This window comes from Myotis lucifugus, unplaced genomic scaffold (assembly GCF_000147115.1).
Source record: "Myotis lucifugus unplaced genomic scaffold, Myoluc2.0 scaffold_283, whole genome shotgun sequence".
NCBI lineage: Eukaryota > Metazoa > Chordata > Mammalia > Chiroptera > Vespertilionidae > Myotis > Myotis lucifugus.
The window spans coordinates 1,590,480-1,613,013 of record NW_005871331.1 but is presented as its reverse complement, the minus strand read 5'-3'; the positions used below and the strand labels follow the sequence as shown (position 1 = coordinate 1,613,013).

Here is a 22,534-nt window from a genome sequence, read left to right as displayed (position 1 = left end):
CTAGCCCAGCTGGCGTGGCTCAGTGGTTGAGCATCGACCTAGGAACCAGGAGGTCACGGTTCGATTCCCGGTCAGGGCACATGCCCAGGTTGTAGGCTCAGTCCCCAGTATGGAGCACACAGGAGGCAGCGGATCAATGATTCTCGCTCATCATTGATGTTTCTATCTCTCTCTCCCTCTCCCTTCCTCTCCGAAATCAATAAGTACGGTGACATTCAAAAACAACTGGATACATGGGGGAAATTAAAATATGATTGCACATGCCCAAGGAAAGGCTCAGAAAAGACCTGAGAAGACCTTAAGTTTACACCCCAGGCTGACCCTCCACACACAGAACCTACAGGAATTTAAATTCACCGAGTTCAGTGGTAATTTCTTAGTATTTCTCAGAGAGGCATTCTCAGGTTTCTCCAAGATCTTGCTCCTCATCAAAGCTCCATCACCGCACCACCAGCATTTGCTGAAAACTCTTCCTTAACCAGCCACCTCAATGGTGATACTGTCTTTAATCAATGCATTTGTTAAAGAAATTGTGTTATTTTTCCTACAGACATGTCCACAGTCTGCTTTGCTGATTTCAACATTGTGGTGGTGTTTAACCTGTTCTTGTGATCCCCCTATTGCCTGCAACTCAGTCATTAGTTCTAGAGGCTTAATGAGATTTAGGTACAATTTGCGGGGGAGAGGAGCAAGACCACTTCACTGGTGCTGTGTGCTTCCTTCAGGAGGTACATGGTATCTGATGTCTCTCTCTCCATGATGCTGGCAGCTCTTGCCTGGACCTGTTGTCTCCTTGGGGGTTGTAAATGATAATAAAACTAGAGGCCCGGTGCACAAAATTCATGCAAGAGTAGGCCTTCCTTCCCCCAGCTGCCGGCACCGGCTTCCCTCTGGCATCCAGGACCCAGGCTTCCCTCTGGCCGCCAGCAGGTACTCGAAGCCCCGGTTTCATCCAGGAGGTCGTCCGGAAGGACGTCAGGTCTAATTAGCATATTACGCTTTTATTATAATAAAATGCTAATGGTACTGGGATACTTCCATAAAGAGAAACTTTTCAGCAACTATGTTGATTACCCCAAGATATGAGCAGAATGAATTCTTTCCCCATATTTGCCAGTTTTTAAAATAATAAGTCAGTCCCCCTGGCATCTTTCAAACATGACTGATGAGGCTTATTTAGTTTGTTTTCAGTACCATGATGAACTCGTGGATTTCATAACTACAATTATATTTATCATCCTTGTTGATGCTCCTGCCGTCCCATCTTTGGCCAAATTGAGCCTTTTCAAGTTGACTCCTAACTCTTGGACACATTGTCTTTGATGACTTTCTTACCTTCTGGAATGGTCAGAAGGCTCATCTTGTGTGTTTATTGCCCCAGACCTAGAATCAGCCATTTCTCTAAGAGGCCCTGGTTCCCTTTTATTTCCCACACAAAAACTTTGATCTATCCTCCCACATCCCTGAAAGTCATTATTTTCCCGTGCAGTGGGCAGAAGGGACGGTGGTTTTAGGGTTGAAAGACCTGACATATCTGTGGCTCAGAGGGAGTGAGAAGTAGAAGATACAGTGGCTTAGAAAGGCATTACACTATGGGATGATAGGTTATCCCACTGAACCTGTCCAATGATTCTGTGAGGTAGATTTCTCTTCATTTTATAGGTGTAGGAACTGAATCCCCACAGCACAGAAGGGCTGGGACCCAGATTTGAAGAATCATTGATCAGACACCGTTTCACGCTTGGTTAGCACCGTTTCACGCTTGGTTAGATAACTTCCCTTAGGGGGTGGCTCTGAGCAGGAGGACCTGTCCTTTGTCAGACCTGTCACCTCAGAGGCTCAGCACAGATTCCACATCTCTTCCTGTTCCCCTTCCACCACAGCAGAGCCGTGGAGCTGCCAGAATCCCTCCCTCAACCATGTGTTTAGGCGGAGATTTTTGATAGCAGATTCTCATTTTTGGTAGCAGATTCTCATGAGGTTTTATTAGTTGCCTGATAATGTGTCCCTGTCTTTCATAGGATTCTTTTGGTTAGAGATCAAAGGAGATTAAATAATTGGTTGGTTGTGGTTTTTGGTTTTGTGTGTGTGTGTGTTTTTTTTAATGAAAGTGAACTAAAACATTGAGAACTGGGAAACAAAGATCAGTCAGAAGAATTCTGCAATGGCCTTCATTTTTTTAACTCAAGATAATATTGAGTCATTATCAGATATTTTCTGCCTGGGTTTCTGAGCCTTCTGCTGATAATGTTCTCTTTTATTTCAAAAGTAGCAGAAGTAGAGATCTTAATCCAGTTTCCTGAACATGCCTCTGGTCCCTTCTTCTCAGTGTGCGGCAAGGAGACCCAAGAAACTCTTTTTTAAAAAAATATATTTCTTTATTGATTTCAGAGAGAAAGGGAGAAGGGGAGAGAGAGAAACATCAATGATGAGAATCATTGATTGGCTGCCTCCAGCAGGTTCCCTACTGGGGATTGAGCCCGCAACCCAGGTGTGTGCCCTTGGCCGGATTTGAACCTGGGACCCTTCAGTCCGCAGGCTGACGCTCTGTCCACTGAGCCAAACCAGCTGGGGCTAGAAACTCTTTTTTTAAATCCTCACCCAAGGATATGTTTTTATTCACTTTAGAGAGAGAGGAGGGGAGAAAGCGGGGAGGAGGGGAAGAGAGAGAAAGAGAAACATCGATGTGAGAGAGAAACATTGATTGGTTACCCCCACCCCCCTACCCCACATGTGCCCCGGCTGGGGATGGAACCTGCGACCTTTTGGTGTACTGGATGATGGATGCTCCAACCAACCAACCTACCCAGCCAGGCCCACAGCCTCTTTTAACTTAGACGATTGATGGAGAGGACAGTCCCTGAAACTTTCCTTCCTTGAGGCCCAGAGGCAGCCTTCCTCTGTTGGCTACTACAGCCGTCACAGGGTTGGACACACACACACATGTTCCCAGGCCGAGGGAGAAAGGTCAGAATTCTGCAGAACATCTCACGCTTTCATCCCCTTCCCCTGCTGGTAAATTTTCCACATTATCTTGGGGGACTGGATGGCCCCACCCCTGATAGAGTCATGCTCAGGAGCACAGGGTCAGTGCAGGAGGCCCACCCTGCCCAGGTGGGGAGGATGGTCACAAAGCCGTGCAGGGTTTTCCAAGGCTCACCTGGTACGTAACCCAGGCCGGACAAGGAGAGAGACTTTCCAAAGATTCAGATACACAAACTGCTCGCAGCTTCGCAGACCCAACACCCAACCACCCACGCCCCGGGGGAGGGCCGTGGAGGCAGCGGTATCAGATGGGAGAGGGTACATCTCCTTCCCGCGTGGTGTTTGCCTTTTGTATGAAAGCTTGATCCCATGATGTTTCAAATAGACCATCACCAAAGCCTTTGAGAACTGGGCTAGATTGTGTCAACTTGTCTCTGCTGCCAGTCCCTGCTGAGGTCTCTGTGTTGAAAGGAGAGGAGACGGAGGGCGGTGGGGAGGGCGCAAGCATCTCCCGGAATGTGCCTTTTCCCGATGGTCAGAGGCCCTTGGTGAGTTTTGGAAGGGAGGCCACTGTTCTCAAGAAGCAGTAGCAGGCAGGCGAGTGAGCGGCCGGGAATTTCACAGTAGCTTCCAGGTAACTCCTCAAGAACCCCCAGCCTCAGGGCTGCTGGCTGAACTCGTTCATGGCGGTTCCCTGACTTTCTCTCTCCCCCTCCATAATCCCCTGCATTCAAACCAACCCTTACTATGTGATTCACGTGGAGTAATTTCTGTTTTCCTGATTGAACCCTGGCTATTACAGTAACTAAGCAAAATCTCAAAATCCCCAAACTAACATACGATGGGAGAAACATGTATTCTTCACTTGTCTCTCCTCTACCCTTGGTTATAGGACCCTCCAAAAGGGAGGCCATTTAAAATCACCATGTTGGTTAATGGAGCGAGCAACAAAGTTTGAAAACTTCCAAATCTTCCACTCATCCTATTTATTCCATAATTTTTTTTATCAATGTATTACTATACATGGTTTAAGAAAATTAAGTAACTTAGGAAAGCTTCTAATGAAATATAAAAAGCCCTCACCCATGAATGTCACTTTTCATTTGTCCAACCCCTTAGCATGTACAGCGCCAAGAGTGAGCCATGGTGTAAACTGTGGACCTTGGGTGATGATGATGTGTCAATGGTAACAAATGCCCCACTTTGGTGGGTCCTCTGATAATGGGGAGGCTATGTATGTGGGGTTGCGGGGGGAGTAGACAGAGTACACGGGAAATCTCTGTACCTTCTTCTCAGTTTTGCTGAGAACCTAAAACTGTTCTAAAAATAAAGTCCATTGGAAAAAATGCTCCACCTCACCTCTTTCAACCTCAGTCCATTTGCTAACGGCGGGCATTTCTAGCTGTAATTCTTCTGTTCTCCTCTAACTAAGACGTCTTGACGACTATTTCTTGGCTCATCAACCATAAATATTAATCACTGACTCCCCACTCTGTTAGTGAGATTTTCTTTTTTTTTTAAATATATTTTATTGATTTTTTACAGAGAGCAAGGGAGAGAGAGAGAGAGTTAGAAACATCGATGAGAGAGAAACATCGATCAGCTGCCTCCTGCACATCTCCCACTGGGGATGTGCCCGCAACCCAGGTACATGCCCTTGACTGGAATCGAACCCGGGACCCCTCAGTCTGCAGGCTGACGCTCTATCCACTGAGCCAAACCGGTTTCAGCGAGATTTTTCTCTCATGTGTCTATGGGTCAGCTGGGGGTTGGATGATCTAGGTTGGACCTGGTCGGCTGGACCGGCTTCAAGCTGTGGATCTGGCTGGACGTGGCTCCTTGCTGCAGGTTGGGCTCAGGTCTGCTCCACGTGGATTCATGCTGGGGTCCAGAATGAAGGGGCAGGAGCTTCCCTCCTGGGCAGGGACGCTCTTCTCGTGATGTTGGCGAAGACACAAGAGGGAGAAAGCTCAGCTGTACAAGCACGTTTCAAACCACAGGCGACATCTCATCAGCAAATCACATCAATCATGTGACCAAAGTCAAGGGCGAGTGAGCTCTGTCTAAAGTAGCAGGAGCCCCATGGCCAAGGATGTGGCTACGGAAGCAATGAGGAATTGTGGCCCTTGATTCACTCTACCACGCTTCTCTTGGTGCTGTTTTGTTATAGGCCTCTCTGTCAGTAACAATATTTTAGCTGAAACCATATCACAGCCCAGCCTTGCCCAATGGTTGTCCTCTTTTACGTGGCTGGTCAACTGGCTGATTTGTTTCTTAAATCCCAGAATGACCACAGGGTTCTGAGGAAGAATTTTGTGAGTTGGTTATGCTCAGAGGGTGAAGGAAGCTTGGGGGTAGCTTCCTCAACGTCAGTCTGGCTTGAAACCCCCTTGTCCTTGTTCCCTTGTGCCTAGTGAAGACTATCTTCAGATGGTGCGTGGACAACAAGTTGCTACAGAAGCATCACTTGATCTGCCCGGACGATTACTACAGCGATCCAGTGCCATTTTGCTCTGCGCCCAAAGGTAATGCTTCTGCGCTCCCTCGGGGCCTCTGCCATGGTCCCAGCGAAGCCCTTTAGTAGCAGGACCATGTTTGCTGCCATTTCCTTGTTCACACGGTTCCCCACCCCCTTTTTCTTTCATTTTGATAGTGACCGTTGGGAGGGTCAGATCTGAGCATGCTCCTTGACACGTGCAAGACAAGTCTCAACTATAGGGTGCTCTTGTTAGCTACTCAACGCCAAGAGATAGAAAAAACGGTTAGAAATGTATTTGAATGAATCATAGTACAAAAATCAAATACAAAAACCACGCATATTTCAGTGAGACATACATAAGCAAGGGAGCAAGTTCCTGATGGAGTCCGAGCATGGCCCTGGGGGTTTTCCCCTGTCCCAGAGCAGCTTTTATCCTTCTGAGTATGGGAGGAAGGTTGGGGAGGAAGGCAGAGAAGGATGAGTGCGTGTGCGTGCGTGCGTGCGTGAAAGAGATCGAGAGCGAGAGAGAGATTGATTGGGCTAGTTTCTTGTGATGTGGGAGGTATAATCTGAGAATGAATGGGGTGGGAACCTGGGTTGTGGGCTTAAGCAGGGAGGTAGTTTTGGGGGAGCCACTGTTTGGATTTTGTGGCCAAACATCAGGATGGCCGCTGGTGGAAGCTCAGAAGAAGAGCTCTCCAGCAGCCCTGGTCTGTGAGACTCTGCTGATCTCTGGGGCTTTGGAGCTGAGAAGGCATTTGAGGCGGGAAGATTGGGATCCAGAGAGCTGAGCGTGCTGATGTGGGAAGAGCCCACAGGCGGACTGAGCTGCATAGAGATTTAAGGCCAGAACTCAGCAGCAGAATCAAGTGTCGGGGAGGTTAAGCCACTCAGTCCTCTAAAGTTAGTTGGACACCCACTATCTGATGAGAGGAAGGAGGAGGGAGTGAACACGTATTGAGGATTTATCAGGTGTTGTGCTGAGGAATGTGCGGTGGGACCAGTTTCACTGCATTCTTGCTAGTAATGGATGTTCTCCTTTAACCTTTAGGGCAGCGGTTCTCAACCTGTGGGTCGCGACCCTTTTGGGGGTCGAATGACCCTTTCACAGGGGTCGCCTAAGACCATCGGAAAACACAGATATAATTACATACTGTTTTTGTGATTAATCACTATGCTTTAATTATGTTCAATTTGTAACTGAAAGGGTGAGGGCTACGTCCTCCATCTTACCCCGGATCCTGCATTTTTGGGCAGCAGCCTTAGCCATGTGCTCGGCAAGGAGCTTCTTCCCGGAAGCCCAAGGCTCTGCTAGCCACACCTAGGATTTCTTTAAACTAACCAATGATAATCAAGGGAAGTGTGCGCCATAGATACGACCACATCCTGTGTAACAAGACACCGACTTGCGCCTGGCCAATTGGCAGGGCCCACAGTCCTCTCTCCTCCCCTTACTCCAACCCCCCTATAAAACCCCTCTCCCCACAAAGCTCGCTCTCTCTGCCCCAGCCGCTGCGTCGGCGAGTGTGGTCGGGGAGCCGAGCTAGCTCGAATAAAGACTCTATCTGCTTTTGCATCGGACTCGGCTGGCTCCCTGATGGTCTATCCTGAAATCTGGGCATAACAGTAACAATGAAAATACATCCTGCATAGCAGATATTTACATTATGATTCATAACAGTAGCAAAATTACAGTTATGAAGTAGCAATGAAAGTAATTTTATGGTTGGAGGTCACCACAACATAAGGAACTGTATTAAAGGGTCGTGGCATTTAGGAAGGTTGAGAACCACTGCTTTAGGGGATGTTCTTAAAGGTGTAAAAAGCCAAGACAAACGTTGACTCCTGTGTGAGCTTTTAAGAAGCATGTTCTCATGTGGGGTATGTGAACATGCGTGTGTGGGTGACAGTGGCCTGCTCATGTTCAACAACAGACATTTTACCGCTCAAGTCCTAAGCCATCAAGGCAGGGGTGGGCAAACTTTTTGACTCGAGGGCCACAATGGGTTCTTAAACTGGACCGGAGGGCCGGAACAAAAGCATGGATGGAGTGTTTGTGTGAACTAATATAAATTCAAAGTAAACATCATTACATAAAAGGGTACGGTCTTTTTTTTTTTTAGTTTTATTCATTTCAAACGGGCTGGATCCGGCCCGCGGGCCGTAGTTTGCCCACGGCTGCATCAAGGACATAAAATACGGTCCGGGAGTCACCTAGATGCCGAAGAGCAAACACATCTGGTAGTAAATCTGAAAGTTTAGGGCAAAACATCGATGGTTTGTTTAGTCACCGGAGAAAGGTCCGGCCCCTCCCCTCGGTGTGGCCACGCGGTCTGCTTCCCTGGTTCCACAGGCAGCTGCGAGCCTGGATATTTGAAACTGACCTTCAGTTGTGAGCAGCATGCCACCCCGAAGAAAGAGTGGACCAAGAAGCCCGCAGCGCCGCCCTGCAGGAAGCTTCCCAGGAGGCCTGAGGACGAGTCCGACTACACCTTGGACAGCCTGACCTGGGACTCACCCTTAAAGGCCAAAGACAGGACCACGGAAACTGCCAAGGTGAGTGCTGAAGCCTGTGCACAGGGGTGGGGGGCAGGGTGTAGGGAAAGGGGGGGGGGAGTGGGGACAGGGAGATGATGAGGGGAAGGAGTTTCAGGGACGCAGGAAGCTGTGCTCAGTCCACAGCAGAGGAGAGAGGAGAGCCGGCCTTGGCCATCCGTGGGCCGTGCGGCTGCCACGATGTCAGCCCACACATCCCTCCGCTGGCCCTGACTCTCGACTCCGTCGGTGCCTCACAGAAAGCAGGTCCGCCGACGAATAAGAGCTGGATGAACCACCTGCCGATGCCCCAGAGGAGACTGGAGCGGCTCCTCCTGGCCAAGATGGAGAACCGGACCTGCTTCCTGAGAAACCCGCGCTTCTTCCCTCCGAACACGCCCCGTGGAGGCAAGTCTCTCATCTTCCCGCCCCGGAAGCCGGAGGGAGAATTCCAGAGTGAAGAGCTGAGGTGTGTCCCTCCCCAACCGACGCGCATTCTCAGAAAACCTAACCGTAAGAATTTTCACAGCAGGCACCCCCTGCTATTTAGCCAGGGCCGCTGACCTCGCTGCCCTTAGGCTGTCAAATCAAAACGTGACCACAGCTGACCCAACGACAGTTGTCGGTGTGACTGTATCAAAATTATACCTTCGCCCTAACCGGTTTGGCTCAGTGGATAGAGCGTTGGCCTGAGGACTGAAAGGTCCCGGGTTCGATTCCGGTCCAGGGCATGTACCTTGGTTGCAGGCTCCTCCCCAGTGGGGGGTGTGCAGGAGGCAGCTGATGGATGTTTCTCTCTCATTGATGTTTCTAACTCTCTATCCCTCTCACTTCCTCTCTGTAAAAAAAATCAATAAAATATATGTAAAAAAATATTATCACCAGAAATAACTGTGTTGACCAATCTATATGGCAGGGCAAACTACTTATTACTGAACATCTGTTAACATCCGCAATGACCTTCCTCCCCTCTGAAGCCCCTAAGTGCCTTCCCTCATCCTTAGCCCAAAATGTCACATATACCTCATTCAAAGAAAAAAAAAATTATACCTACTTTCTTTCTTTCTTTCTTCCTTCCTTCCTTCCTTCCTTCCTTCCTTCCTTCCTTTATTTATTTTTTGTCAGATTGACAAAATGTATATTTTTTGGAGTGCTGCCGAGTTTTAGTAATTAGTTTGCATGTGTGCCCCGAGTTGAAAATTGCTGCTTTCGAGTAAAACCCAGAAGGTCCAGGTCTGGTCTGAAGGATCCTAGACTTTCTTAGGGGGACAGGGTGTCATTACCGAAACAGAGCAAGGTTTCAGGCCCCCCCTCCCAGACGTGGCCTTGGGTCCCCAGAGTCCCGGGCTTGTGCCTTTCTGACCTGCCAGCGTCTTGAGGAAGAGGGGTGTGTGTTAGTCTGCTAACGTCCGGACAGTCTGAGTCAAATGGGAGGAACCGCTACAGCACGTGCTCCTTCCATTGGGGTTCACGTGTCTTAGATAAAACAAATGTTTAAAATTTGATTAATCACAAAGAATTAGTATAAATTGCGGTTTTTCTTTAAGAGAGTGCCTTTAGCTAGGTAGGTTCCCTTAAGAAGAAAATTGTCCTTAAGAAGAAAATGAGTTGCTTTGTGGGTTCATAATCTTAATGGGCTGAAAACTATGAACCTTTCTTTATTAGACAAATAATATCTTTTTATTAAGAAATATTGGAAAAGACGACTCTATTAAAATCCCAGTTAACATATTGGTGTTTAAGCATCCAGAGTTTCCCCCCTGCATACTGAAAAAGAAATAGGTAGCTATCGATAGTTTTACAAAGATTCGATTATGCTGTGAAATTATTTTGTAACCCGCTTTAACAACAGAAACCAGCCAGTGACATGTTGTGAATCCCTGTGAGGGCTCGGGTGTATTTATTTTACATGAATGGGTCGCTATATGGTATTTCACCACGTGGGTGAGACTGACAGCCTTTCTCCCCCCTTTGCCTGCCCGCAGCTCTGCTGATGTGCCGGTGTTCATCGCTAACCCACCAGTCATCTTTTTCACAGATTATGAAATTGGAAAAGTGTATGAGGTAGAGATCTTATTTCTTGATATATCTACTCCATCTGCTTCCTTGTTTTTTAAAAGCTTTTGTTATGAAATTCTAAAACCATACACGAGACTAGGAAAAGACTGTAATGAACCCTGTGTGCCCACCACCCAATAGTTAACTCCAGTCTGCAAATGTGGTTTCATCTATTACCCCACAATTTCCTCGTGTCTGTATGTGTGTGTCTGTGTGTGTGTCTATCTGTCTGTTTGTAGGCACATTGTACATTGAGTATTTTAAAGAAAAGCCTGGATATCATGTCATTTCTTCAGTTAATACTTCAGTATCTCTAGCAGCTAAGAACTTTAAAAAAAATAACCATTATCACACCCAGCAATATTAATGATGGTTCCTTAATATCCACTAAAATCCATCCATGTCTGACTTTCCTCCATTTGTTTTGTTTTTAGAAAGTCAATTTACAGTTGGTTTCTTTGAATCAGAACTCAAATATTACATCTGGTTAAAATATCTCTTTTTTCACCCTCCTTTTCATTTTATTTATATTTTAGTATATTTTGATGGGTTTCAGAGAAGGGAAAGAGAGAGATAGAAACATCAGTGATGAAAGAGGATCATTAGATTGGCTGCCTCTGCACGCCCCACATGGGGATCAAGCCCGTAACCTGCATATGCCCTGACCAGGAATCAAACCGTGTCCTCTTGGTTCATAGGTCGACGCTCAACCACTGAGCCACTCCAGCTGGGCAGATCCATTTTTTTTTAAAAAAAATTGGGGTTACAAAATGGTGATTTCTAATTCTGTTATTCTTCTGCATTTGATTAGCTGTGATTCCCTGTTCTAAAAACAACTTTCCCTCTAACTTCTATTCCTGTCCGCTCTTCCGTGTACTCTCAGTACCGCTATAGGTGACTATTTCATGAGTTTGGGTTCTTCCATTGTTTCTTTTTAGAACCATAAGCAAATACAGAGATCTATTGGAACCCCCTCTCCTTCTCACTATCCTCTGCGCCTTGTTCTTTGCACTTAACAGCATATTCAGTGATTCCTCCAAGAGCCGTAGATAGAGAATTTTCCTCGTTCCCTTTTCCCAGTTTCCTTCTCAAATTAGTGCTAGCTTCCCACCGCCCTGGGGAATCAGGTCAAGACCAAGCCTAGCCCGTTGCCAGCTCTGCTCACCTGGTGCAAAGACCCCGAGGCCTAATCACGACAGTCCCTCCACTGTCACGCGGATGGTACTCTGCAGTTTAAAGAGCGCTACTCGCAAAGCCATAATTCCGATATGTTAGTCCTAAATACGAAACGTGAAATCATTTCACTTTCCTCTTGAACTTATTAGTTATATGTTATCTTTGGGACATGTGTCTGGTTATCACATTTCAAAGACAGTTGGGGAAGTTGGCAAAGACTCAGAGGAAGGGAGATAAAATAATTTTCGTTGGGGAGCGATAGGGCGAAGGGGGAGCTGCCCGGGACCCTGCGAAAGACAGTTCCATGCAGGGCTGGAAGGCGCCGGCTGCGGGCGCCTGTGGTGAGAGGAACCGACTGCTGGGCAGTCCTCCCTCTGGCCCGGCCTGGTCTGCTGCGCATCCCTTGCCGTTGGCGTAGTTGTCACTTGTCCGGAAGACCACCCTGCCCTCTCCTGATGGGATTAGATTTCCCTATTGCAGCCTCTTTTTGTACCATTGGCTCTTTCTTGGCACAGTTATATTTTAATCTTTTCCACTAGGCTGTAAGTAAGCCCGACAAGGCAAGACTTATTTCTAGGTTTGTGTTACCATCTCATTATCGGTGCCTGCACACAGTAGGCCCTCAGCAAATAAGTGCCAACCGAATCGGTGAATAGTTGAATATGGGTCTACCTCTCCGTCTTGTCTATCCCTGCTAAGTAAGGTAAATCGAGAGCCAATGAAATATTTTACTTTTAAAAATTGTGTGGTGTGTGCATGCGTGTGCGTGTGTATGCGTGTGTGTATGCATGTGTGTGTGTGTATGCGTGTGCATGTGTGCATGCTGGTTGTCAGCAGAGAGCTGCAGCTGTGTACCGGAGCATCGCCACGGCTTCTCCGTGTGGCCACCTCAGGGTAATGGGACTGTACACGCAGCTCAAAGTCCACAGTAGAGCTTCACGGTGAGTTTCCTAGCGAGCCAGATAGAGGTGGCATCACTTTTATGACCTGACCTTGGAGGTTACCTTGAAGGAGTAGAGAAAGCCGTTACTTCCTCAGCTTGCTATAGGCTACAAATACTAGTAAGTCGCTCAGGTCGGCCCAGGCTCCCGGGGAAGATAACAAGATCTCCCCTCTCAATGGGAGTTTTTAAACTGCTCTTGTGTGACAACTCACACAAGAAGAAAACCAAATGGCAAATAAACCTACGAAAAGATGCTCATCGCCATTAGTAGCAGAGTGACAACGAAAACCCCAATACGGGTCTCTCCACACGCGGGCCTGGTTCACCGACAGATTAGCCCAATATATTGTGCTGCCCACCGTGGACTGACTTAAATGCTGGTTTAGGAAGACATGCCTGTGACTAAAACTGTGAAGACATTCTTCAATGTATGTCGCTGTTATCCGGTCGGGGGCCAGGGTGGGGCTTCATCCATATTTTTAATGTTTATTTCTTAAGCTGGATGACTTTGGGCGTGTTATAATCTATACATTCTTCCCCCCCCAGTGTAATGTCTCATGAGATAGAAGCAAAGATGGGTGCATGTATTGAGCTCCTCATCTGTCTGTGCGAGGCACTGTGCGGGGTGCTGGTGGGGGTCAGCGTGTGTGAGTTCCAGGCCCAGCCCTGAGGGGGTCTCCCAATCGAGGGAAGGAGAAGGCAGGGCTTACTGGGCCGGGTGGGCTGCGTGAAGGCCCGATGACGACCCTGGCATACGGGTGCCTGTGGGAAGAAGTGGCCCCAAAGGATGTGTGGGGAAGAAGACAGTGAGTAAGAGGCGGGGTGGGCAGGGCGTGGGAGCCAGATGCCTGGGCTCGCATCTCAGCCCTGCCACCCACGGCGGAGGGGTCTCTGAACTTCGCTGTCTTCAGTGTCAAGAACTATCTCCAGGTGGTTCCCACCCTTCCCGGTTGTTGCGAGGCCGCCCGGGCACGCGTTGGAGGCGTCACACGCAGTGGCTGTTCTTTTAAGCAGGGCAGAGACGAGGTCAGACTGCTTCTGCCTGCATGCTCAACCTTGTAGCTTATTTTTCTCCAAAAAGAAAACAAAATAGAGAGACCAGGATCGTGAGTCCCCACATGCCCATCGCTCAGCTTAGCTGTTCCCAACACGTGGCCGAGCTGATGGCATTTACACCCCTGCCCCGGGCCTCATGCTGTCCGTCCACGCGCGTGGCTGCCTCAGAGCTGCCTTTGTCTTTGCACAGATGGTCATCTCCCTGCAGAACACCACCTCGACCAGCCGCAACCTGCGAGTCATCCCGCCCGCCACTCCGTACTTCTCTCTGGGATTGGGTGAGCTCGGCAGGGCCGTTGTCTAGACTGCACCCAGTTCCTGGCCCACCTGGCCCTCGGGTGACTCCCGGTCTGTGTCCTGAGCTGGGCCATGAGCAGTCCCTGGGAGCCGCTCGCCCTCTGCTGGACACCTGCCCGCTGTTCCCTCCAGCGGGGTCTTCGAATCCTAACAGCTCCTTCTCTGATCACCTCCCTCCAGGCCCTTGTCCTGCCCTCCCCTCTCCCTTCACGCTGTCACCTACACCAGTACAAGCCTCCCGTGTCACAATCTGATTCTCAAGAACAACTTGTCCTTATTCAGCTCAGGAATCTTAAAGAGCTCTGTTGGCCACAAAAATAAATGCTAAGCCACAGGGTCAGGCATGGCATCACCTCGCCCTTCTGGATGGGCCCTGTCACTCTCCCCACCCTGGTATTTTGACCTGGGTCCCTGCCCTTGCAGCCTAACCCCCCCTCCCCCCACCCCCAACACACACACCCCGGTGGCCTGGCCTTGGCCCAGAGGCATTTGCTCACAGAGCAGCCCCAGCGGTGGAGGGTCTGTTTGAGTCACATCAGCCCAAGCCCTGGTCCCCAGATCCTCAGTTGTCGCTTTTGTCACGGACAGGAATGTTCCCAGGAGACAATGGAATGGTGGCTCCTGGAATGATCTGCCAGTACACTGTCCAGTTTTTCCCCGACTGCCTGGGGGACTTTGATGATTTTATTGTGGTTGAGACCCAGTCAGCCCACCCACTCCTGATCCCCCTGCAGGCCCGGAGGCCGCCCCCAGTGCTGACGTGTGAGTGTGTGCCCTGCTCTTCCCCGCCTCCCCCGGGGATTCGGTCAGGGTTGGCGAGTCCCTACAAGGACTGCTGGCTCCTGGGCCCTTTGTGGCCGCACACAGCTTGGCAGGGCCTTCTGGGTGCTGAGGAGGGATCTGCTAGCAGTGTCTACAGTCTCCTCCCAGCAGGGGAGGAGGCCGCAGCCCAGCTAACCCCAGCATGGGCTTCCCAGGCTCAAGGTCACCCCTGAGCAGGCCTGGCCACACTGAGGCCGGGAAGGAGCCCTGAGCCTTGCGGGAATGTTGCCTCTGTGCCCGGGGGTGGGGGTGGGGGGGGTTGGGGGGTGGGGGGGAGGGGGGGCGGGGGTGCAGGGGGTGCGGGGGAGGTTTCTTCAGGAAAGCTGACTTTGGCTGGGCTCCCTCCATCACAAGCCTCTTCAGCTGGGTACAGGCTGGAAGCTGGGACTGTGACCACAACCCCCCAGGGCCATGCGGGTGGCCCTGGCGGAGGCCTGAGTTCACAGTGGGTGCTGACCCCCTGCTGCTCTAGCCAGGAGTGGGAGCGGGGGTCAGGGCATGTCCCCATTCGCCCTCGCTGGTCGGGGTGCTGGGCAGGGGCCGTGCTCTCCGGCTGGGCCTCGGGAGGACAAGGGCAGCAGGGCCCATTCACAGGGACGGGCTGTCTTTCCCTGCAGTGTCGCCGGTGCTGGACTGTGGTTACTGCCTCGTCGGGGAAATGAAGGTGACCACTTTCCTCTGTAAGAACGTGGGCTGCAGCGCCGCCAAGTTCTGTGTGATCCCCGAGAAGACCTGGCCGCCCACGAGTTTCAGGGTGAGTGGTCACAGTCGCTGCTGGAGGAAGGAACCTCGGGAGGGACTTGTGCCCCCGAGGTTGGGCACACACAGAAAATGGAACTTGATAGCCTCTCCCTCCCAACGAGGGTCCGGGTGCATGGAGACCGGTGCTGTGGCTCCGGCTACGCCCCTCACACGCGCGTGACCCTGGGCAAGTCGTATCCCCTCCCCTGTCCTTCCAGGCCTGGCTCACTGTCACTGCATTTGCTCAGCCAGGCGGTCATTGTGGCAGCAAATGCAGTAACAGTTTGAATCACATCGGAGGTCACAAGTGGGCAGCTCTTCGGCTGCATCCTGGGGGCACGTTGTTTGGCGCGGTGCTGAAACATCTCTGGGAGAGTTCGCATCAGAATCAGCATTCCCGGGGTCTTTGGGAAGTTTGGAAGATGGGCAGCCTTGGGCCAGGACTTCCCGTGGCCCCGTCGGGAAGCAGGACACGTGTGCCTTCTCTCCTGTTGCTCAGCTGCGCCTGTCCCCGCAGCAGCCGGCGCTCACGCATCGTCACCCTCACACTGCTGTTTCCTCACAGTGGGGAGAGTTCTCTGTGCCTGTGTCTCCGGAAAACAAGTGATAGATCCACTGGGCCACGTGTTCCACAGACACATTTCACTCGTTTCTGTTACCTGCCAGGCACCTGTAGGCATGGCTTTGTGTCCCTGGGGTGCTACGTGGCTTCCTGTGTAGGCACCTGGGCTGTAGGCACCAGGGCTGTAGGCATCTGGGCTGTAGGCTCTGGGCTGAAGGTACCTGGGCTGTAGGCACCTGGGCTGCAGGCACCTGGACTGTAGGCTCTGGGCTGTAGGCACCTGGGCTGTAGGCTCTGGGCTGCAGGCACCTGGACTGTAGGCTCTGGGCTATAGGTACCTGGGCTGCCGACAGGATGGCAGCTGCCCTTGTGACTCAGGAGCTTATAGGCAGAAGTGCATCGGGGATGGAGGCAGTCCCGGAAGCTGGCGCCTGCCACGGAGGGCGCTGTAGGAGGGCAAGGCCTGTGGTTTGGGATCCAACCTCCTGGGTGAGGCCGTGTCTCAGGCCTCCTGCTTTGTGTCTGAAACGCTTGTCAGTGGCAACCTTGTCAGTGGCTCTGCGGCGTCCTTGACTTTAACCTTCAGGACCTCATCTGGTGCCCAGTGAAGGTTGAGCAGATGCTGGCGGAATGAAGGAGCCGCGGTTGCTTCATTCACCAGGGACTGGTGATCCTTAAGATCCTTCACGTTGCTGAACAGATGTTGGGAGGAGAGAAGGGTGCAATCTGAACACTGGGTTTTACACAACAGTTCCTTCCACAGCTGTTGTGTAACCTGCTTTCCTTTCAGGCCATCACAATCTCTGGCTTCGCTGAGCACCCTCCCTTTGGGATCATGCCTTCGGTGTTCGAGCTGGCTCCGGGGAAGGAGATACTAATGGAGGTAGGGCATGTATTTCCTCCTCCGAATGACTGGTCATGGCTATTTCTTCAACGGCTTGCATGATTTCGTCATCTCTGTGTCTTCATGACCCAAATTCCCACTCCCACCCCAGTCCCAGCCTGGGCGGTTTCTGTGGAGGAGCATGTCCCTGCATTCTGTGGGGTGACGTCACTTGACTGGCGTATGGCCTCTCTCCCAAAGGAAGTGCCGAAAGCCCTAGCCCAGTGATGGCGAACCTATGACACGCGTGTCAGAGGTGACACGTGAACTCATTTTTTTGGTTGATTTTTCTTTGTTAAATGGCATTTAAATATATAAAATAAATATCAAAAATATAAGTCTTTGTTTTACTATGGTTGCAAATATTAAACAATTTCTATATGTAACACGGCACCAGAGTTAAGTTAGGGTTTGTCAAAATGCTGACACGCCGAGCTCAAAAGGTTCGCCATCACTGCCCTAGCTTCTCCGCCGTGATACCTGAGCATGGCTTGTCCGCACTGTCAGCCTGGGGGTCACTTTCACCAGCATCCAGGCTGCTTCCAGGATCTTCCCATGGTTCTTCAGTCTCTCTCGGACACCCCCCTCCCCAAGGGGGTACCTGGGTGATGACTGGTTTGGTTCTCTCTTTCCTGTTTCATCCTCAGTTATATAGTCAGCAAGACTCGCCTTCCTTAGGCCTTACTCTGAGCCTCTGCAGAAGCTCTCAGAGTCTGACCCCCCCGGCTGTGGGCGTCTCCGTTCCAAACCGGTCCCTTTAAGTGCTCCCTTCTGCTCATCACACCTGCTCCTTGGTTCCCCAGAAGAGCCTTTGAGAAATGGGATGTCTTCCTGTCCCTGTCTCCCTCCCCGACTCAGGGGCATAGTAAGGCTTTGTCAGTCCTTGTCTACTGCTGAGGGGCGGGTTGGATCCTCTTGGCGTAGCCCAGGTCTTGTCAGAGCCTCACCATGGCTTTAAGGAACTGGGACTGGTCACCTCTGACCAGGCCAGGATGCCCCCCTCATTCCATCTTCCTAGGACCCCCAGGAAAAGGAAGAGGGCCGCAGCAGGAGTCTGTGGGGGGCAGGGAGGGAGTCAGGGGAGAGTTTTTTTCCCTTTGCATTCCTTATGTATTTTTTTAAAATATATTTTTATTGATTTCCGAGAGGAAGGGAGAGGGAGGGAGAGAAACATCAATGATGAGAGAGAATCATTGATTGGCTGCCTCCTGCATGCCCCCTACTGGGGATCAAGCCCGCATGTGCCCTGACCAGGAATGGAATCAAACGTGACCTCCTGGCTCACAGGTCGACGCTCAACTCCTGAGCCACGCTGGCCTGGCTCTGCATTCCTGTATTTTGTTTATTGGTGGTTCGGGGGTCTGTTTGTTTTAAAATTTATTCATATTTCCGATTAAGAAGTAAATTCACACTTAAAAACTCAAAAGATACAAACAGATAAACAGTGAAATGCTCCCTTTCACCCCAGTTCCTCTGCCACCCAGAGGCCACACGCTCGCCAGGTTTCCGGGTGCCCTTCCTGAGACATGCGATGCCTCAGCCAGCAGGTCACTCGCTCTTTCTTCCCTTCCCTCCTTCGGACCCATGGCTGCCCACTCCACCCCTGCTCTGTCCTGTGTGTTTCCATTCGGCGATGCCCCTTAGAAATCGTCCTTACGTTGTTGCAGTTGCACAGTCTCCCACTGTGTGAGCGAACCACAGTCAGGAGTTCAGCTGTTCCCTACTGATGACCATGAAGAGTGTTTTCTGATCTCAGGCTATTTTTGCACATAACTTACGCATACATCAGTCTGGGCAAATACGAGTCTGCCTGCAGGATACAGTCTTTGAAGTGGAGGTGCTGACTCGGGGGGTCTCTGCTCATAACTGTGATACATGTTGACCAAATCCCCACCGTGTGGATCGTACCAGTTATACTTCCAACAACAACGTGTGTCTGTCTCCTCACACTCCTGCCAATGCAGTACGCTCTCCAAATATTTTTAACCGTTATCATGGACATTTTTAGGTTGTTTTTTAAAAATATGTTTTTATTTATTTCAGAGAGGAAAGGAGAGGGAGAGAGAGAGAGAAACATCGATGAGAGAGAAACATCAATTAGCTGCCTCCTGCACGCCCCCAACTTAGGGACCGAACCTCTAATCCAGGCATGTGTCCCGACCAGGAATTGAACCGGGGACCTGGTGCATGGCATCTCGCTCAACCAGCTGAGCCACACCAGCTGGGCTTGGACATGTTAAAACACAGACAGTGTACTCATTTCCCAGCTCTCATGCGTGTGAGCTCTTGGCGAACCGTACTGCATACGTTCCTCCACCTCTTCCAACCAACCCTCACCCGTCCCTCTAGATGACGTTGAAGAAAATCAAGATATCACATCATTGCATTTGTGAGAGCTAACGTCCCGCTCTCTGCCACTACGAAGAGTGAAACCTCTTGTCCTGGGTGGTTTTCATTGACGTTTTGAATGAGGTTCCACATGTTGTCATGTGTGTGTGGGTCCCTGTGAACTGGCTCTTCGTATCCCTTTGACATTACTCTGGGGTGGAGCGGCAGCTGAAACTCCTGGCCTTCGGTAGGAGGGGGAGCGGCAGGGAGGGCAGCAGAGACAGGGTGCGTGTCAGAGAAGAGGAGCCTGGGAGGTGGGGGGAAACCCCTTAGTGGGAGGTCACAGGGCAGCCTTGTCTCCCCCAGGTCTGGTTTCTCCCAACGAGCTTTGGGAAGGCAGAGCAGACCTTCGTGATGGCGTGCGACAACTGCCAGATAAAGGAGCTGGTGACGTCAGGTAGGCTGGCGTGTGTGCCTGGGGTAGGGTGGGGTGGGTGGGGGTCCAGAAGCTGCCGCACTGGCCTGGGCATCAGGGGGCACCGTGAGGGCTGCTGCAGCCTCCATGCACCAGGGTCTAGTTTGGGGCCTCTCGCTCTGGTCAGACCTTGGAGACCCAAGCCAGTGTGGCCTTTGGGACAGTCCCAGGGAGCCTTCTAGTGGGAGACAGATGGAAACCTGGGTGAAACCTTTCACCCTTCACCTTGAAACTCACCTTGAGCTCCTTCTGGGGAGTTACCAGTGACTCATACAAACAACCCACATGCACCTCTAGGTTCCTGTAGGGCTAGAGGGGCATCCTGCTGAATTTCAAGATGCCCTTGTTCCATCCATCCATCCATCCATCCACCTTTTTTCTCTTCCTCCCTCCCATCCGTCTGTCCTTTCTTCTGTCCAATCCATCTATCCTTCCTTTCTCTCTCCCTCCCTCCCATCTGTCTGTTCTTCCTTTCTTCCATCCAACCTTCCTTCCACCCAGCCTTTCTTCCTTCTTTCCTTCCATCTGTCCATCATCTGTTCATCCACCCGCCTGTCCATCCATCCATCCATCCATCCATCCAGTTTCACTCAGCCAGCACTAATTGAGTGTCTGCAACATGCTAGGTTATGAGAATCACCTCCATTTGGTCTGTGAAGACGTGGGGACGTGAATCTATGTGTTAATGGCCCCCAGTTCCCTTATGTACAATTCCCGGGGTCATGACCAAGTTGCATGTGGATGGTAGCATGGGTCCCGCGACAGCCTTCGGCCAGAGAGTCCTGATTTCAGCCCTCGCGAAACTTGGCCACCCTGTTTCGTCAGGAATGGGGCAGCTGGTTGCTTTGGAGCTGGTCTATATTTCTGGGGAGAAAAGCCAGCCAGAGCCTGGAGAGCTCACGGACTTAACAGCCCAGCACTTCATACGCTTTGAGCCTGAAAACCTTCAGTCCACAGCGAGGAGGCAGCTGCTTATTAGAAACGCTACGTGAGTGACCCCGATGCTCAGCCCCCCGGCGCACCCCCCTTCTCCTTCCTCTCCAGGCCCCCAGAGCCAGTGAGGCAGCAGGTCCCTGCCAGGGGCCAGGGAGCAGTCTGGGCACAGAATGGAGGGATCCAGATTCGCTGCCCAGCGTGATGGCCACTAGCTACGTGTGGCTATTTCAGTGGCGATCCATGGACATTCAGTAAAGTTAAAAGCTCACTTCTTCAGTGGCTCCAGCCACATTTTAAGTCCTCGCCACACTTGTAGCTGGTGGCCTCGTGCTGGACAGCGCAGATATCTTTTCATCGCCGCCAGTTACATGGGGCAGCGTTGATCATCCTGGACCATCCTTAGCCAGGAACGGGGCTCCAGAGCGTCCCTGCCCTGCCCGGGATGGGGGGCCGCCCAAGTCCCAGGGTCCGACAGACTGGCCTGTGGGTCCAGTGCTCACTGCCATTGCACCAGGACAGACCATGGAGCCTCCGGCCTTACACAGGCTCTGTCACCCAGCTGCCGCCCTCCCGCTGACAGCGGCCGTCAGCAGCACCCGGAGTCCCGCCCCTCCCACTGCCATGGAATTGTCACCGCTCCTGGCAGCCAGGGGGCCCATACCTTTCCCGCCAGAGCGGTCCTGGGAGGCCATAGCTGGAGAGGTGGGGGGCGGGATGGGGGTCGATGTGGCAACTCTCATGCGGTGGGAGACACTGCAGACACTTCCCTGAGACCTGGGGGCGTCCAGAGCCCTGCAGTGCGATGGCTGGAGCATGACTCCCTGTGTGTGCCATTTCCCGCGTCCCTGGGGCCCTAACCTCCAGCTGCTGGCGGCGGGGACGGGGGGCTCTCTCAGGGGGCCTCCAGCTTGGACTGCCTGACCCACGTGCTGCGCCTTCCCCAGGCTCCTCCACGGGCAGGGCCTGAGGCTGACCTGGCGGAGGGGGCCAGGCCGGGCAGGGACGCGAGGACCTGTTCCGGACAGAACTGGGACCTGACCCGGGACCCGCTGTCCGTGAACCTCACAGGCACGTGGAGCTGGCCTTCCACTGGCAGGTCATGGTGCCCAACCTGCAGGCCCTGATGCCCGGAGAGACCTACAGCCCGGACAGGATCAAAAGCTGCCCCGACAGGGACACGGCCTTCGCCATGACCCCCGAGCGGGGCACCCTCAACCCCTTCGCGGACCACGAGTTCATCCTGAGCTTTTCCCCTCACCAGGTGACGTGATCGGGTCACGCATGAGCGGGTCACGGTAGTGGCACCCTCGGGGCATGTTCTCTGGTGACGCTGAAGCCGCCGCGGGGCCTGGCCAGATCCCCGCACCCTGGGAGGCTGACGCTGGCCGAGAGGGGCCGGAGGATGTGCGGGGTCAGGGCGAAGACGCTCGCCTTGCCTGCTCCTGCTCCTGCACACACCTCGCCTGCAGCCAGACCCTGGCCTCCATTCCTCAGCCTGGGGTCTCCGGTATCAGCTCCGTCAAGGGCGTCCCCATCCTTGTGGAGCCCCCAGCAGCCCCCAGGGAGCGAGAGGCGCAGGGCCCGAGGGCGAGGTTAGCAGCTCCCGGGTGAGAGGGGCCCGCCGGTGAGGTCCGCAGGTCTGCCTCTCAGCCCAGCATCCAGCCGCTCACTGCCTGTCCTGGGAGGGGGTGGTGCCGGGGACACACTGGGGGCAGTGTTGGGGTCTGGAGAGCCTTTTCTCCCTGCCCCCCAGGCTCAGCTGGGGGGGACGGGCACACCCATAGCCACCCCTCTTCCCTCAGTGGTGGGAGCCCTGCAGGGAAACAGCACCCTCAGGGCCTTTCTGGGGCCTCGGCCGCAGCCTTTCTCTGGGGCGGCCAGGCTGGCATGCGGTTGGGTTCCAGGGCGCTGTGTCTGTCTTGCAGCTGAAGGATTTTCACAGCGTTTTCCAGATGGTGATAGAGGATGTCCCAGAGCTCGAGGGGTGAGCAGGGCCCGGGCCCTGGATGAGAGGTGGGGAGCGGGGCCTGCCTTCCTCCGTGGTCTGCAAGGGAGGGTGACAGGAAGGGGTGAAGAGCTACCTGACCTCTCTCCCATCTCCGTTTGCCTGCCCTGGCACCTAGGCTGGCGTGGGCTCAGCACGCAGGAGCAGAGCTCAGGTTCATCGTTATCACGGCAGCAAGCTGTGCCCCTGTAGTGGGGGAGTGTGCCCTTGTGGCATTGCTACAGTGCCCTTAGACATCGCAGGGGTCTGCAGC

The 22,534-nt window shown here is 52.3% G+C and overlaps 1 protein-coding gene across 1 annotated transcript in view; it reads left to right on the top strand.

The window, feature by feature from the left end:
- Positions 1-22,534, top strand: part of DLEC1 (deleted in lung and esophageal cancer 1) — a 43,633-nt gene that overhangs the window by 2,333 nt on the left and 18,766 nt on the right. The window contains exons 3-13 of the mRNA XM_023763420.1: positions 5,400-5,510; positions 7,818-8,020; positions 8,260-8,468; positions 9,985-10,063; positions 13,423-13,510; positions 14,118-14,291; positions 14,969-15,105; positions 16,445-16,537; positions 19,232-19,322; positions 20,166-20,328; positions 21,345-21,537. Of these exons, the coding sequence (XP_023619188.1) occupies positions 5,400-5,510; positions 7,818-8,020; positions 8,260-8,468; positions 9,985-10,063; positions 13,423-13,510; positions 14,118-14,291; positions 14,969-15,105; positions 16,445-16,537; positions 19,232-19,322; positions 20,166-20,328; positions 21,345-21,537 (1,541 nt within the window). The remainder of the gene's footprint in view (positions 1-5,399; positions 5,511-7,817; positions 8,021-8,259; positions 8,469-9,984; positions 10,064-13,422; positions 13,511-14,117; positions 14,292-14,968; positions 15,106-16,444; positions 16,538-19,231; positions 19,323-20,165; positions 20,329-21,344; positions 21,538-22,534) is intronic.